Consider the following 17,376-nt stretch of genomic DNA (forward strand, 5'->3'; position numbering starts at 1 on the left):
CTTCTGGCTCGTGAGGAGAACGTGGGATGTGTCTCTTTCACAATCTCCAACCCGTTCTGCCCATATCTCCACGAATCCTCATTTTTATTCCTTAGCGCAGTCTGCATCACAGCAAAGCAAATGTGACAAACAAAGCAACTGTGACAAAAATAGCCAATGTGAGTCTTTGCTATGTCTTCACCATCCTCTTGAGATCGTCAGTCTTTATGTTGTCTATTGAATCACCGTCGTGTTTTCCAGGGCATTCAATGTAATTTGATTGCATCACATTATTTAAGTACATCATAGCAAAGTTTTGATGGCACCCAATGGGCCTCTTGATTGCATCACATCACTCTCGAGATTGTCACTCTTTATGTTGTTTTCTGCATCGCTCTCTGGTGTTTCCACAACACCTCACTGTCTGATGTTTCCACGGCACCCAATGTAACTTGATTGCATCACATTAAGTACATAATAGCAAAAGTTTCCATGCCACTCAATGGGCCTTTTGATTACATCACATTAAGCAAAGAAGCATTAAAAACAACCAAGAGAGCAAATATGAGAACTTTATCTCAAATTAATCTAACACCGGCAATCCTTTCAGCGGTTGTCTGTTGCAGTCGAAATTTGTCCTTTTTTGTGGCATTCCCAAACCAGACTGTGATGGAGGTACACAGTACTCAATGGATGACCACTGTGCAGAATTGTCTCAGCAGCTCTTGTGAAAGGCCGTGGTACTTCAGAAGCCGCAAAAAATACATCCTTTGCTGGGCTTTTTTGCGGATGAAGTTGATGTCCGTCTACCACTTCAGGTCCCATGAGACTAATTCCCAAGGACTTGAAGTTTTTGAGAGTTGACACAATAAATTTAGACATCATGAGGGGCAGCTGTGGTGAACGATGCCTCCGGAAGTCCACAATCGTTTCTACATTTAGTGTGTTCAAAGTTAGGTTTAGTTGGCCACACCAAAGCTCCTGTCTTGCCACTTCTTGTCCATAAACTGACTCGTCGCTGTCTTTGATGATGGTGATGACTGTGGTGTCATCTGTGAACATCAGGAGTTTGCACCAGGCTGTCAGTCATTACTGTAGAGTGAGAAGAGCTGAAAGGAGAGGACACCACCCTGGGGTAGCCTGATGCTGATAATGCACATGAATGAATGGTGTCCCCCTGCCTCACCTGCTGTGTCCTGCCCATCAGGAAGTTTTAGATCCACTGGGATATGGCAGGCAAGACGCCGAGCTGGAGAAGCTTGGAGGAGCGGAGTTCAGGAAGGATGGTGTTAAATGCAGAGCTGAAGGCCACAAACAGGATCCTCACATGGGTTCCTTCGCAGTCCAGATGTCCAAGGGTGAAGTGCAGACCCATGTTGACGGCATCATCCGCAGACCCGTTAGCTCGATAGATAAACTGCAATGGGTCCAGCTCGCAAGCCTCTGCGCTGTCTTCGACACAACGCTCCATAGAGAATGCTTACGAGTAACTCCGGAAAATTATTTTGTGAAATGGTGAGAGTTGTCGAAAAAAAAGTCCAGACAAGACTCACTGATGGTCAGCAAGTAATTTCTTGTGTACTTGAGTCCCAAAACGACTGAAAAACACACAAACGTAAACAGTACCAGGGAGCACGTACCGAAGGCAGCCACAGTGGTAGGTGCCATCTTGTCAGTTCACTATTCTAATATGACAGGGTTCGCACGCGGCCCTAAAAGTCCCTAAAAACCCCCAAATTATCAAAGGTGCATTTAGGGGCTCCCAAAAGTCCTTAAAATCCGCAAAAACCGGTCAAGCCCCTAAAAAGGCCTTCTTTTTCTTCTTCTTCTTCTTTTCCTTTCGGCTTGTCCCGTTAGGGGTCGCCACAGCGTGTCATCTTTTGCCATCTTAGCCTATCTTCTGCATCTTCCTCTCTAACCCCAACTGCCCTCATGTCTTCCTTCACCACATCCATAAACCTTCTCTTTGGTCTTCCTCTCGCTCTTTTGCCTGGCAGCTCCATCCTCAGCACCCTTCCACCAATATACTCACTCTCTCGCCTCTGAACATCTCCAAACCATCGAAGTCTGCTCTCTCGAACCTCGTCACCAAAACATCCAACTTTGGCTGTCCCTCTAATGAGCACATTTCTAATCCTATCCAACCTGCTCACTCCGAGCGAGAACCTCAACATCTTCATTTCTGCCACCTCCAGTTCTGCTTCCTGTTGTTTCTTCAGTGCCACTGTCTCTAAGCCGTACATCATGGCCGGCCTCACCACTGTTTTGTAAACTTTGCCCTTCATCCTAGCAGAGACTCTTCTGTCACTTAACACACCAGACACCTTCCCCCAGCTGTTCCAACCTGCTTGGACCTGTTTCTTCACTTCCTGACCACACTCACCGTTGCTCTGTATTGTTGACCCCAAGTATTTGAAGTCGTCCACCCTCACCATCTCTTCTCCCTGGAGCCTTACTCTTCCCCCTCCCCCTTTCTCATTCATGCACATATATTCTGTTTTACTTCAGCTAATCTTCATTCCTCTCCTTTCCAGTGCATGTCTCCATCTTTCTAATTGTTCCTCTGCATGCTCCCTGGTTTCACTGCATATCACAATATCATCTGCGAACATCATGGTCCAAGGGGATTCCAGTCTAACCTCATCTGTCAGCCTATCCATTAACACCGCAAACAGGAAGGGGCTCAGAGCTGATCCCTAATGCAGTCCCACCTCGACCTTAAATTCCTCTGTCACACCTAAGGCACACCTCACCATTGTTCTGCTGCCATCATACATGTCCTGTACTATTTTAACATACTTCTCTGCCATACCAGACTTACGCATGCAGTACCACAGTTCCTCTCTTGGTACTCTGTCATAGGTTTTCTCTAGATCCACAAAGACACAATGGAGCTCCTTCTGACCTTCTCTGTACTTTTCCACAAGCATCCTCAAGGCAATTAATGCATCTGTGGTACTCTTTCTAGGCATGAAACCATACTGTTGCTCGGAGATACTTACTTCTGTCCTGAGTCTAGCCTCCACTACTCTTTCCCATAACTTCATTGTGTGGCTCATCAACTTTATTCCTCTACAGTTCCCACAGCTCTGAACATCCCCTTTGTTCTTAAAAATGGGAACTAGAACACTTTTCCTCCATTCTTCAGGCATCTTTTCGCCCGCTAGTATTCTGTTGAATAAGTTGGTCAAAAACTCCACAGCCATCTCTCCAAATTGCTTCCATACCTCGACCAGTATGTCATCAGGACCAAGTGCCTTTCCATTTTTCATCCTTTGTAGTGCCTCTCTGACTTCCCCCTTAGTAATTATTGCCACTTCCTGGTCCTTCACACTTGCCTCTTCAACTCTTCCTTCTCTCTCATTTTCTTCATTCATCAACTTCTCAAAGTATTCTTTCCATCTATTTAGCACACTACCGGCACCAGTCAACACATTTCCATCTCTATCCTTAATCACCCTTACCTGCTGCACATCCTTCCCATATTTATCCCTCTGTCTGGCCAACCTGTAGAGATCCTTTTCTCCTTCTTTCGTGTCCAACCTGGTGTACATGTCTTCATTTGCCTCTTGTTTAGCCTTTGCCACCTCTACCTACCTACGTCGCATCTCGATGTACTCCTTTCCCCTCTCCTCAGTCCTCTCAGTGTCCGACTTCTTCTTTGCTAATCTCTTTCCTTGTATGACTCCCTGTATTTTGGGGTTCCACCACCAAGTACTCTCCTGCCTTCCTCTCTGATTACCTTGGCTGTCGTAGTCCAGTCTTCTGGGAGCTTCTGCTGTCCATCGAGAGCCTGTCTCACCTCTTTCCGAAAGGCCGCACATCATTCTTCCTTTCTCAACTTCCACCACATGGTTCTCTGCTCTACCTTTGTCTTCTGAAACTTCCTACCCACCACCAGAGTCATCCTACACACTACCATCCTATGCTGTCGAGCTACACTCTCCCCTACCACTACTTTACAGTCAGTAATCTCCTTCAGATTACATCGTCTGCACAAAATATAATCCACCTGCGTGCTTCTACCTCCGCTCTTGTAGGTCACTATATGTTCCTCCCTCTTCTGGAAATAAGTGTTCACTACAGCCATCTCCATCCTTTTTGCAAAGTCCACCACCATCTGTCCCCCAAAGTTCCTTTCCTGGATGCCGTACTTACCAATCACTTCTTCATCATCCCTGTTTCCTTCATCAACATGTCCATTACAATCTGCACCAATCACAACTCTCTCGCTGTCTGGGATGCTCAGAACTACTTCATCTAGTTCCTTCCAGAATTTCTCTTTCAACTCTTGGTCACATCCTACCTGTGGGGCATAGCCGCTAACCACATTATACATAACACCCTCAATTTCAAATTTTAGTCTCATCACTCGATCTGATACTCTTTTCACCTCCAAGACATTCTTAGCCAGCTCTTCCTTTAAAATAACCCCTACTCCATTTCTCTTCCCATGTACTCCGTGGTAGAATAAACTTCTAGCCTTACTTCCTTTCCACCTGCTCTCTTGGATGCACAGAATATCAACCTTTCTCCTAATCATCATGTCAACCAACTCCTGAGCTTTGTCATAGTCCCAACATTCAAAGTCCCTACACTCAGTTGTAGGCTCTGTGCATTCCTCTTTTTCTTCTGACGATGCATCCGGTTTCCTCCTCTTCTTTGTTTTTGACCCACAGTAGCTGAATTTCCACCGACGCCTTGCAGGTTAGCAGTGCCGGGGGCGGGCGTTGTTAACCCGGGCCACGACCGATCCGGTATGGGATTCTTTAGATGAACGCTCATATTTGTTTGGCACAGTTTTTACGCCGGATGCCCTTCCTGACGCAACCCTCTGCATTTATCCGGGCTTGGGACCGGCCTCCAGATCGCACTGGTTTGTGCCCCCATAGGGCTGCATTAAGCCCCTAAAAAGGCCTCAAATTAAAAAAAAAAATCAAAGGGAGGACCTCTACCGCCAAAATTCTCCCTAAAAAATAAGCTTTGATTTAAAAAAAAATAGTGATCCGTCGGGCGTCCAAATCAGCCGGAAATTGTCAACGAAAGTCACTGTGTTGACAAATAGTCGCCATCTTGTCGATATTCCATTGTTTGTTTCCGTGAGTAGGCATTTCAGTTCGTCTTCGTTACGACGTAGCGTAGTTCTTTCATCGATCCAACTTGTATCACGGAGAAGTGCATTTTTCAAGAAGCTTGGGTTGAAAGTAAGACGTTTGGGAGCTGGGTTCGTCGAGATCCAAAAGGTCGGCACATGTTTTACTGCCATCTGTGCAAGCAGAGTTACCAGCTTGAAAAGATGGGCGTCGAAGCGCTGGAGTCGCACCGGAAAAACAGGAGACACGCTGATTTGGCAAAGACTATTTTATCTTCCGTTGGTATGAATCTCTTTCTGTCAAAATATCAAGATAGTGAAGCATCAAGTTCAGGCAGTGGTACTAGCAGTGCATGCGCACTAGGGATTGGAAAAAAACGCTTACTATCATAACCGGTTTTAACCGAACAGCTGTAGCAAAAAACCGGTACCATAGTGGTGTTTACATAATTCACCCGCGGGACCTCGAGTTGGGGTGCGTGGTTCCGCACGGACTGTTTTTGTTGTTACTCCTCCGGAGTGACGAGTTCACAGAGTTCCCCCCGTTATGCGAGTAGTGTTTTGATGTCTGCCAATAAAACAAGTTTACTCCCATACTTTGGAGCGTTTCCTCGATGCCATGTTTGATGTTTCTTTGATTCAACTGAATGTTCTTTTGAGTCCAACTTTACTCTAACAGTGAAACTTGAAAAAAGTGGAAATCATGTTGAAAAAATAGCGCAATGTGGAGTACCGGACGAAATGATTGGAAATTTTAACCGATTTCGAAAGTCCGATTACGGTTTCGGTTTTAAAAAAACTGTTATCACCAGTTAATTGTAACTGTTTGCGATCCCTAATGCGCACCTGCAGTTGTCCAGCCAGAAGTCAGGCTTTATGAACGTAGTTCAATACACGAAGACGGACTCGTTAAAGGCAGAGATCATGTGGACTTTAAAAGTGATCTGCAGCCATTACAGTTACAAATCTTGTGAAAATAATTCGAAAGTGTTTGCAGTCATGTTCCCAGACAGTGACATTGCTAAAAACTACCACTGTGCGGAAAGGAAGACTTCGTACCTGGCTCCATTTGGCATCGCTGCCCCCTTTTCATCTCTACTGCCTCAAAGCCAAAAAAGCCAGAATAGAGACTGACATATCAACGCTTATTGAGAAGGCTGACAGGCTGTGTGAGGAGGCAGAAGAGGAATCTGAGGTTTATCACCGAGGCCAATGCACTCTGAGGCAGAGCAAAGGACAAGAGAGCCACTTTGGCACCTGTGCAGCAACAAAGAGGAGGCACTGTGTAGGCTCAAGGAGCTAGAGTAGGGGTGCTGAAACAGACATCAGTAGAAGACATTTGTGTATATACTTGCAATTGTAGTTAGCCCTAAATTTTTCGTGTCAGCCCCTAAGAATGCCCCTAAAAAGCCCTTAAATTTTTTTGGTCAGACTGAGTATGAACCCTGTATGAGCTCACCAGTCATGAGACATTGTGACTTCAAGTCAGTAAATGAACCAGTTTGTCTTTTATCAAATATTGTGTTGGTCATATAATAGAATGATTGATTTATATCTTGCATTTACTGAATCATGCTGATAAACATAATTCTAAAAAGTTGCTGGCAATATTGCAATATTTCCCACATCCTTGAGCCCTACGCCTGATTGATGACACTGTCGTCGTAAAGGGTCCCACATTGTTAAAAGTTTATTGGCTTTGCAGCGAAAAGGACTGACGAAGTGTGGCAAAAGGTTTGGCCACATGAACACACAATGTTGTGACTATTTACTCACAAGTATGGCTATGATATTTTTACACTGTTTAGCCACATTGGCAAAAAGCTTTCATGACCCAGTCCCAACTTTGAACAATAAATCCATGTCTTTACAGTCAGCAATTTTAATTACTGCACATCAAACTGCTCTGAATTGCTTGAAGACTGCATCATTTTGGACAACTATCATTCCATCAGCATTCCCACATTAATAGTTAACTTTCATTGCTTAATGATTCTCCATAGTTTGTTTTTGTCCTAAAATTACAGAATATTCTGTCATCACAACTAGCCATGCATCAATCCTTTTTCTAAGCCACTAATCCTCACAAGGGAGTGCTAGAGCCAATCCCAACCTGCTTTGGGTAGGAGGCGGGGTACACCCTGAACTGGTTTCCAGCTCATCACAGCCGGCTCTAACGACCAGAGACAATTTTTGACATTCATGGAAAGTAAAGATGATGGTGATTCTGTAAAGACACTGATTATGTTCATGATTTTTCAGTTATCTACAATGATTTAACAAGATAGGAAATTGAATATGTAATTGATAGTTATCATTACGCAACACTTTAATTCTGTAAACTGCAAGTGTTTAAATTTTGACTTCCCACTTCTCCAACATTCCTTGGAAATCACCATGTCTCATTACTGGTGAGCTCTTAGAATAGGCTTACAGGTATTACGTTGTTGACGCCCGCTTTACACCCTTCACCTTTGCCTTTTTTTTCCAAATTAAAGTTGCATCCATGCTTTCTTCTACTCTATCTCATCATTCTCCACCTGCTCTTTTTAGGAAGTAAAGACCCTGGAGAGGGCTTGGCTTTCTTTGAACTTCGTACTCAATGCCCGCTGTAGATGAGGACCACAAATGAAGAGTCATCCAGAAGCAGTAATAGTGCTGTAGGGGGCAGTAGTACGGTCCTGCAGCGTCTTTTGCAGGAGCAGATGAATCTGAGTTTTGTGATGCAGCAACAGCAGGTATGCATTGGAACTGGCAGTGGTGGGAGCGGGCAGGTTGGACCTTCAGAAGACATTTCCAGGACACCCCACATTGCCCGACAGGAGCCTCAGGGGCAGGAGCTACAGACAGAGGGTGTGGAAAAATTAAGTTGCAGGGTAGTAGGTGGTGGTGTAAGCAATGGAGGAGCAGGAAGCAGTGGTGGTGGTGGTGGTTCGACGAGCCAGGGTCAGTGCCAAAACCCAGAAGAACTCCCTAGTTATGAGGAAGCTAAAGTTCAGTCACAGTATTTCCGTGGCCATGCTCCACCACTTTTACATCAACAACAGAGCAACCAGCCCCAACAGAACACACTTCCTACCTCAGTGGGTGCTACATTCTATGTCACTGGGGTAACTGATTCCAAGGTGCGGACAGTAGGTCGGCCCACCGTACAGCGTGTCAATGGGGCAGTGAAGGTACACCAAGATGACGCACTAAAGGATCTTAAACAAGGCCATGTTCGTTCTCTAAGCGAACGGCTAATGCAGCTCTCCCTTGCCACCAGTGGTGTGAAGGCGCATGCTCCAGTCGTTAGCTCTTCACTCTCCCCACAGCTTTCCCCTCCAGCGCAGCCAAGTGATTACTACAAGCAGCATCGTGGCCCCCCTCCCGACTACCCTTTTAAAGGAATGAGGTCACCCCATAAGCAGCAAGAGACTGGGGGATCTTTTCATCAGGGGCAGAGACCAAGGGAGCTTTCAAGGGAAGTTCCGCATGTCAGATATCACCCTCCACCAGAGTATGGCTCATTCAGGTGAGAGAAAAAGATCATGCAAGTGATATACTGGTTGGCACACTCACAGAGGCTGTTTGGTTGGGCTCATTTTGAAAGAAATTTTACATTGTTATGAAGGAAAGGTTTATTACAATATAAAATATAAAAAAATGGATGGAAATGAGGAGGATAAACTGTAATAAAAAATCTTGAACAGTTTGAAAAACCCACACCATAGCAGAGGAGCTGATACTGCCTGCTTCAATGCAAGTCCCTAAGTGCAGGTCCCAGTTAAAGAAAAAAACGAGCCGAGAGTTGCAGGTCCTTGTTCAACTCTCGCTTTGCAAAAATGTGCACTGGAAAACGCCCTTATTGTTGCCATTAATCATGACTTCCTCATTTTGACTTAAAAAAAAAAAGAAAAAAATCAGCACAATTTTTTTTATTCCTTTTTGTAAGTTAGAGTGTTTTATACATTGTGCTCCTGAGTTAATGTTGCTGACCTGAATTTGAAGTTATTTATTGATTTTATTGAATTTCATTTTTCACTATGACATAGTGCAATAAGTTGGTCCAAAAAAATTACAGTTTAAACAAGCATTTTTTTTTAATTTCAGGCAAAATGTTGCACTTAAAATCTTTTATCTTACCAACTAAAACAACAATGTTAATGAAGTTATTATTTGTTGTTAGTTGAACTCGGGGGGCGCGAGTTGTTTTCTTCGTGCTGGGGAGGCGTAACAGAAAATAAGTGAGAAGCACTGATTTAAAACCTCAGCATTTTTCTCACATAATACTGTATACAGTACTTCCAAATGTGTATTGACCTGAATATTTCACCAGTTTGGGAACATCCCAAGTAATCAATACAAACAAAGAAAATAGAACAAATCTAATGAAAAATTAAGTTGTAATTATGTAAAACATGTTGAACACCCTCACTGGTATTTGTTTTACACTTTATACAAAAAGCTTTTGTCTGCAGTGATAGCTTGAAGACGCCTCCTGTATGGAGAAACTAGTTGAATGCATTGCTCCTCCTGTGATTTTGGCCCATTCCTCCACACAAGCAGTCTTCAAATCTCAAAGGTTCTGTGGGCTTCTTTCATGGACCTTGAGTTTCAGTTCTTTCCACAGATTTTTGAATGGATCCAGGTCTGGTGATTAGCTGCGCCATTCTGGGTAGCTCCCCATCACCCCTCCCCCCCACTGAACTTCTCTGAACTTCATTGTTGGGTTGGTGTTTTTATGCCCAGTGCCATTTCTCCTCCAAATTTCGTGTATTATGGCTTCCTACCAGTTAAATCTTACACCCATCTGACCATACTATATTCTCAATATTTAACTGTTTTTTTCCAAATGTTGTTCAGGAAACTTGAAGTGAGCTTTGAGATGCCTTTTTTCCAGCATTGGGGTCCTATGTGGTGAGCGTGCATGCAGGCCAGGTCAATTAGGATTACCAAAATTCAAGAATAATTTAGAGACTGATTTTTAAGGCAATTTCGGGGCACTACTTACTTTAAATTCAGAAGTTTGCATGCAAAAGATTGCAAGATGCCTTTTAAAAAAATGGGAAAACCAAAGTAATGATAGAGTTTCTTTGGAAGCTTTTGCCAGCAGTTTGTTGAAAGCTTTTGAGTTAATTGGTGACATAACTGTGTGTAGTATACTAGGTACACCTAAGACACACTTTCTTTGTGTAACATCATGGATAAGTCAAAAGCAATCGGCCAAGATATCAGGAAAAGATTGTGGACAAGCACAAGTCTGGTATAACCTTGGGTGCAATTTTCAAATTTCAGAAGGTAGCACATTCATCTGTTCAAAATATACCAAAGTCACACATCTGCGACTCTTATAAGGAACAGTTCCTACAAATAGAATTACTCTTGTTCTTGTTACTTTGTTGTTCTTTGTTCTGAATGTCGTACCAGGGCGGCACCAACTGCCGGAGAAAAATTCCTCGTGTGTTTTTCCACACTTGGCCAATAAAGCTAAATTCTGATTCTGAAGTATTCATAGCAAAGGAATGCCCGGTAGGGATGCGCCGAATATTTGGTAGCTGAAAATCTGAGGCCGAAAACAGCCTAAAAAAGTTTTTTTTTGTTTTGTTTTCATCTGAAATAGGATAAACGTTAAAATGGATAGATGGATGAAATGAATGGAATTCCAGTTATAAAATAAAATGATACTGTACTTTTTTTAATCATTGTGCAATTAAAAATATATGCTGTAAAATATAAAATGTACAGTACAATATAGAAATAAGTGCAAACACACTATTACTTACGATTTTGTGCCATGCGCCGTTGTTGAGATACAACCTCACATCCTGCTGGTCCAATCAATATTCCGTCCATCCATTTCCTTAGCCGCTTATCATCACAAGTGTCGCGGGGGTGTTGGAGCCTATCCCAGTTGTCAATGGGCAGGAGGCAGGGTACACCCTGAACTGGTAGCCAGCCAATCGCAGGGCACGTGGAAACAAACGACCAATCACAATCACACCTAGGGACAATTTAGAGTGTCCAATTAATGTTGCATGTTTTGGGAATGTGGGCGGAAATGGGGAGAACATGCAAACACCACACAGGCGAGGCCGCGATTGAACCCTGGACCTCAGAACTCTTGAGTCCAACTCTTTACAGCTGCGCCACCGTGCCGCCCAATTAGTATGAGTAATATACAGTGAAGAAAATAAATATTTGAACACCCTGCTATATTGCAAGTTCTCCCACTTGGAAATCATGGAGGGGTCTGAAATTTTCATTGTAGGTGCTTGTCCACTGTGAGAGAGATAATCTAAAAGAAAAATCACAATGTATGATTTTTTTTAACGATTTATTTGTGTGATACAGCTGCAAATAAGCATTTGAAAACTCAAGAAAAACAATGTTTTGCTCTCATCTGACCAAAAAACTTTCTCCCATGACTCCTCTGTATCGTCCAAATGGTCATTGGGAAACTGAAGACCGGCCTTGACATGGCTGGTTTAAAGGGGAAATCTAGTGCTTTGCATTAAAAATGTATTCAATACGTCATTTAATATGTACTCTATTTTGACAATGTGATGTTAAATCCTCTCACATTTAATAGTGTTTTGAGAAGATTTTTATTGACAATTACGGATTTTCAGGGCAGGGTTCGCACGTGGCCCTAAAAGTCCCTAAAAACCCCAACATTTTTGAAGGTGCATTTAGGGGCTCCTAAAAGTCCTTAAAATCCACGAAAACCGGTCAAGCCCCTAAAAAGGGCTTAAATTAAAAAAAATCAAAGGGAAGACCTCTACCGCCAAAATTCTCCCTAAAAAATAAATTAATCTTTGATTTAAAAAAAAATAGTGATCCGTCGGGCGTCCAAATCAGCCGGAAATTGTCAACGGAAGTCACCGTGTTGACAACTAGTCGCCATCTTGTCGATATTCCATTGTTTGTTTCCGTGAGTAGGCATTTCTGTTCGTCTTCGTTACGACGGAGCGTAGTTCTTTCATCGATCCAACTTGTATCACGGGGAAGTGCATTTTTCAAGAAGTAAGGCGTTTGGGAGCTGGGTTCGTCGAGATCCAAAAGATCGGCACATGTTTTACTGCCATCTGTGCAAGCAGAGTTACCAGCTTGAAAAATGGGCATCAAAGCGCTGGAGTCGCACCGGAAAAACAGGAGACACGCTGATTTGGCGAAGACTATCTCATCTTCCTTTGGTATGAATCTGTTTCTAAAATATCAAGATAGTGAAGCATCAAGTTCAGGCAGTGGTACTAGCAGTGCATGCGCACTAGGGATCGGAAAAAACCGCTTACTTTCATAACCGGTTTTAACCGAACAGCTGTAGCAAAAAACCGGTACCATAGTGGTGTTTACATAATTCACCCGCGGGACCTCGAGTTGGGGTGCGTGGTTCCGCACGGACTGTTTTTGTTGTTACTCTTCCGGAGTGATGAGTTCAGAGTTCCCCCCGTTATGCGAGTAGTGTTTTGATGTAAGCCAATAAAACAAGTTTACTCCCATACTTTGGAGCGTTTCCTCGATGCCATGTTTGATGTTTCTTTGATTCAACTGAATGTTCTTTTGAGTCCAACTTTAACAGCAAAACTTGAAAAAAGTGGAAATGATGTTGAAAAAATAGCGCAATGTGGAGTACCAGAACCAGAAGAAATGATTGGAAATGTTAACCGATTTCGAAAGTCTGATTACGGTTTCGGTTTTAAAAAAAACTGTTATAACCAGTTATTTGTAACTGTTTGCGATCCCTAATGCGCACCTGCAGTTGTCCAGCCAGAAGTCAGGCTTTATGAACGTAGTTCAATACACGAAGACGGACTCGTTAAAGGCAGAGATCATGTGGACTTTAAAAGTGATCTGCAGCCATTACAGTTACAAATGTTGTGAAAATAATTCGAAAGTGTTTGCAGTCATGTTCCCAGACAGTGACATTGCGAAAAACTACCACTGTGCGGAAAGGAAGACTTCGTACCTGGCTCCATTTGGCATCGCTGCCCACTTTTCATCTCTACTGCCTCAAAGCCAAAAAAGCCAGAATAGAGACTAACATATCTACGCTTATTGAGAAGGCTGAGAGGCTGTGTGAGGAGGCAGAAGAAAAGAGGAAGCTGAGGTTTATCACCGAGGCCAATGCACTCAGAGGCAGAGCAAAGGACAAGAGAGCCACTTTGGCACCTCTGCAGCAACAAAGAGGAGGCACTGGGTAGGCTCAAGGAGCTAGAGTAGCGGTGCTGAGACAGACATCGGTAGAAGACATTTGTGTATATAGTTGCAATTGTAGTTAGAATCAGTTTTTCTGTATACTGTTATGTGAAGACGTTGACAATGGTCATATCAATGAGAACTACCACAAGGGGCGACAGATGATCACTGTCACAGGTACTGAGGTACTGGAACATTTGATGAACCAAGAACGGTTCTTTTTTTCCTTACTCTTGATTTCCCACCATGGCCCTAAATTTTTTCCGTGTCAGCCCTAAATTTTTCGTGTCAGCCCATAAGAATGCCCCTAAAAAGCCCTTAAATTTTTTTGGTCAGACTGAGTATGAACCCTGTATGAGCTCACCAGTCATGAGACATTTTGATTTCAAGTCAGTAAATGAACCAGTTTGTCTTTTATCAAATATTGTGTTGGTCATACAATAGAATGATTGATTTATATCTTGCATTTACTGAATCATGCTGATAAACATAATTCTAAAAAGTTGAAAAAGCAACATCGCGACGAATGCTTGGCTGCCACAACCCAGTTATCCCTGTGGTAACTTTTCTGACACCTCCTGCTTGAAACGGGACGGAGGACATGCTCGCACGGGCTGGGGACTGGGGTGCCGGTGGAGAGCTCAATCGCACAACGGGCCGTCCTGCAGCCTCCGTCACGCCGGGTCCTGGTTAATTCCGATAACGAACGAGACTCCAGCATGCTAACTAGTTACGCGGCCCGCGGCGGTGTGAGCGGCACCGCTCACGGCTGTGTAGTATTCCTCAGTCTTCCTGATCAACGGCGCAACCGAGCCGCTCACGGCACGGGGAGGTCATGCGCACATCACCGCAACTGCCATGGAGAAAGCAAAAGAGAGACCGTAAATAGGAAGCCAGCTTGCTAGAACGTGCCTTTATATGTGTGCGATCGATGCATCTGCCACACCTGAATCAAGCGAAAAAATGAATGCTCGGCTGACAACTTTCTTTTTTTTTGGGGCACACGTCACGTGATCGACCAAAACTGCCTCGGCGATTGACCAGTCAGTCGACACATTGAGCACCACTGCTGTAGACTATCAGACGATTCGTCACTTTAAACTGCTCCCTTTACACAATTGTTATTTCACTGGTGTATACTGGTGAACCGTGAAGGGGTTAAGGACACTCTGTATAAGCTTGACATAATGTGGGGCGTTGATGCACTCTAAACTGCTCTAAATGAAGAAGACTGGATCTTGTACAACTGTGTCTCTTATTAGGAATAGTTTCCTATTAATTGAATGTAGGCGGCACGGTGGCTCAGATGGAAAGCGTTGGCCTCACAATTCTGAGGTCCTGGGATCAATCCTGGACCCGCCTGTGTGGATTTTACATGTTCTCCCCCTGCCCGCGTGGGTCTCCGGATTCCTCCCACATCCCAAAAACATGCAACATTAATTGGACACTCTAAATTGCTCGGAGGTGTGATTGCTAGTGCAGCTGTGATTGTAAATGCGATTGTTGTCTGTCTCTATGTACCCTGTGATTAGGTGACAACCAGTTCAGGGTGTACCCTGCCTCCTGCCCGTTGACAGCTGGGATGGGCTCCAGCACCCTGCACGACCATTGTGACGATAAGCAGCTAAGAAAATGGATGGATGGATGGATGGATAATTGAATGTCTATTGTTCTTGGTTCTTGTTAGTTTGTTTGTTCTTGTTCTCAGTACTCAACATGAAAGTCGTACCGGGGTGACAGCGACTGCTGGAGACAAATTCCTCGTGTGTTGTTACAAACATGGCCATTAAATCTGATTCTGATTATAAAGAAATACAACTCTATATATATATGTAATGGTGCTTTTGTCAAAAGTCGGAGTGGTGTCCTGAACAAGTGTTCATTTAGCAGGGCCAATAATCAGCAGCTCTTTATTCTTAGGGTTAAGGAGCTCATGTATAAATATTGTTGAGGTGTAGCAAATCATAGCTACTCAAAAGGTCATGTTTCATTTTTGCAGGGGCTGTTTCAGTAGAGTAGTCTGCCATGAATCAGGACTGGAGAAGTTAAAATGGATTGCTCGAGGTCGTATGTTCATTCGGCTGATCTACTTCAGTTTTTTTTTTCAAGAATTTTAGAAATGAATGGGAGTTTATACTGGCCAATTGCAAAGAATCTCAGGTTTGAGGTTGGGTCTTTTGAGTAGGGTTCATATAACGGCTGTCTTTAAAGCTGTAGGTACCAGAAGAGAGAAATTGTCTATATTTGAGGTTGAAAGTCCTAAGATTAAAAAAAGCTCTTATATTAGTTTCTCAGGAAGAGGGCCGAGCATGCACGTTGTCTGTTTTTCCGCACCAAGGAATTCTGTCAAGTCTGGCTTCTTCAAAATGAGAGAGGGTTGGCTGGGTGGGTGCCTGCAATGATCCCAGATTTGAGGCACGGTGCCTTTGATGTCATTCCTATTGAGCTTTATTTACTTCTTAGTAAAAAACTGCACGAAATCATCAGCTGAAAAGGAGGAGCTTTTGGCCGTAGGTGGCTTTGGGGTTAGCATTTCTACTGTACAAAAAGTATTTAGTGTTATTTTTATTCAGACAAATTATTTTGGAAAAACAGTTTAAGCAAAAATGAGCTTTCTCCTCATGCCTGATTGTCAGGTTTACCAATTAGACATTCATTAAACTGGGGAAAAAAAGGATGCAAAGACACCAATTCAAGTTTGACAGCTCGCGAGGAGAGAGGAGAGGAAATGTCTCGTACAATGCGCCACTGCACTCTCTGATTTTCCTCTCCTCAGCAACTCTATTTAGTTTCAAGACGCCCCTTATTTACATGGATGTTACACAAAGAAGACGGCAAACAAAACATAGTTGGAAACTGTGAAAGTGTACTTGTTTGTTCATGTGTGTGTGCATGTGTGTGGAAGATATCTGAGTACATGTGTGGTCATCATTTCTTTAACAGGCAGTAGGTGCTCCTGGTTCTAACAGTTTTGATGATTAGATGTTTTTATTCTTGCTATCTCCTGTTAGGCGGCTGCCACATTATCTAGAGCAGAGCAAAGAATTTATTGGAAACAGATGTGTGATAATTATATTCACAATTATTCCTACTTTCCCCCCCAGTTTATCCTACATTTGCTACCACATTTTCTAGAGCAGAGCAAAGCAATCTTCATTGCAGGCAGAGCAAAGCATTCTTCATTGCAGGCAGGAAGAGTAACTGAATTGGAGCAGAGCAAAGCATTTCTTCATTGTAGGCAGAAGCAAAGCATTCTTCTTTACAGGCAGGAACAGTTACTGAATTGCAGCAGAGCAAATCATTTCTTCATTGTAGACAGAAGCAGTTACTTAATTATATTTACAATTATTTCTTCATTATCCCCCTGTTTATCCTACATTTGCTCAAATCCGCACATCATCTAATAGATCACCCTTTCGGTGTCACGACCCATCGAGACGGAGGGAGGACCCAAATGTAGGACTCTGGAGACGCAGAGGTAATTCGGAAAAAACATTTATTGTTCCAAGGTCGGGGATCAGACAGTCAGGTGCAGCAGCGGTAGTCAGGACGTCGGGCATAGAGAGCAGGTTCGCGAGCAGGCAGGAGTCGGTACACGGGAGATCGATCAAAGAAGGCAGAAGTGTCAAAGGAGTCAGGCTTAAGGGGTCGGTGGGAGAACAGGCGAGGTCGGTACACACAGGTTCACGATCAGAGATACGGGAGTGCAGGAATGGGGCATGAGTTGCAACGATGTGGCGAAGGACCAGTCGTCCCCAGGGTCCTATATATACTGGGTGTCATTAGAGTTCATGAGGCGCAGGTGTGTGTCTACTGATTGGCTTGCCATGCCCAGCCCAGGCTGGAAGCCAGGAGCTTGACAATACCTCCCCTCTAAGGCACGGGTCCCAGACGTGCCTAAACCAAAGAAACACACAGACAAAAATGAACAAATCCAGGGGCGAGTGGAAGGGGGTCCGGGGAAGGGCATCCCCACCCTCCCCAACCCCAGTCTGTCTGGCCACCAAACGCGAGGCATTCGGCTGGACAAGTCAGGAGGACGACCCGGACGCCAAGCACCAGGATCCCCACGGGGCGATTTGGGTAGACGGCCTCGGTGAGGAACCCAAAGGCGAAGCAGGAACCAG

At 43.9% G+C, this 17,376-nt stretch overlaps 1 protein-coding gene across 6 annotated transcripts in view; it reads left to right on the forward strand.

Annotated features, from left to right (window-relative positions):
* The window catches only part of amot (angiomotin), an 84,703-nt gene that overhangs the window by 4,166 nt on the left and 63,161 nt on the right, over positions 1-17,376 (forward strand). For 5 of the 6 annotated variants that reach the window (XM_061803438.1, XM_061803439.1, XM_061803433.1 and 2 more), the window contains exon 2: positions 7,625-8,585. In XM_061803438.1, coding sequence (XP_061659422.1) covers positions 7,687-8,585 — 899 coding nt within the window. In that variant the 5' untranslated portion in view covers positions 7,625-7,686. Of the gene's footprint in view, positions 1-7,624; positions 8,586-17,376 lie in introns of those variants that run through there. The other variant, XM_061803437.1, reaches the window with a different exon arrangement.

This window comes from Syngnathoides biaculeatus, chromosome 18, assembly GCF_019802595.1.
Source record: "Syngnathoides biaculeatus isolate LvHL_M chromosome 18, ASM1980259v1, whole genome shotgun sequence".
Lineage (NCBI taxonomy): Eukaryota > Metazoa > Chordata > Actinopteri > Syngnathiformes > Syngnathidae > Syngnathoides > Syngnathoides biaculeatus.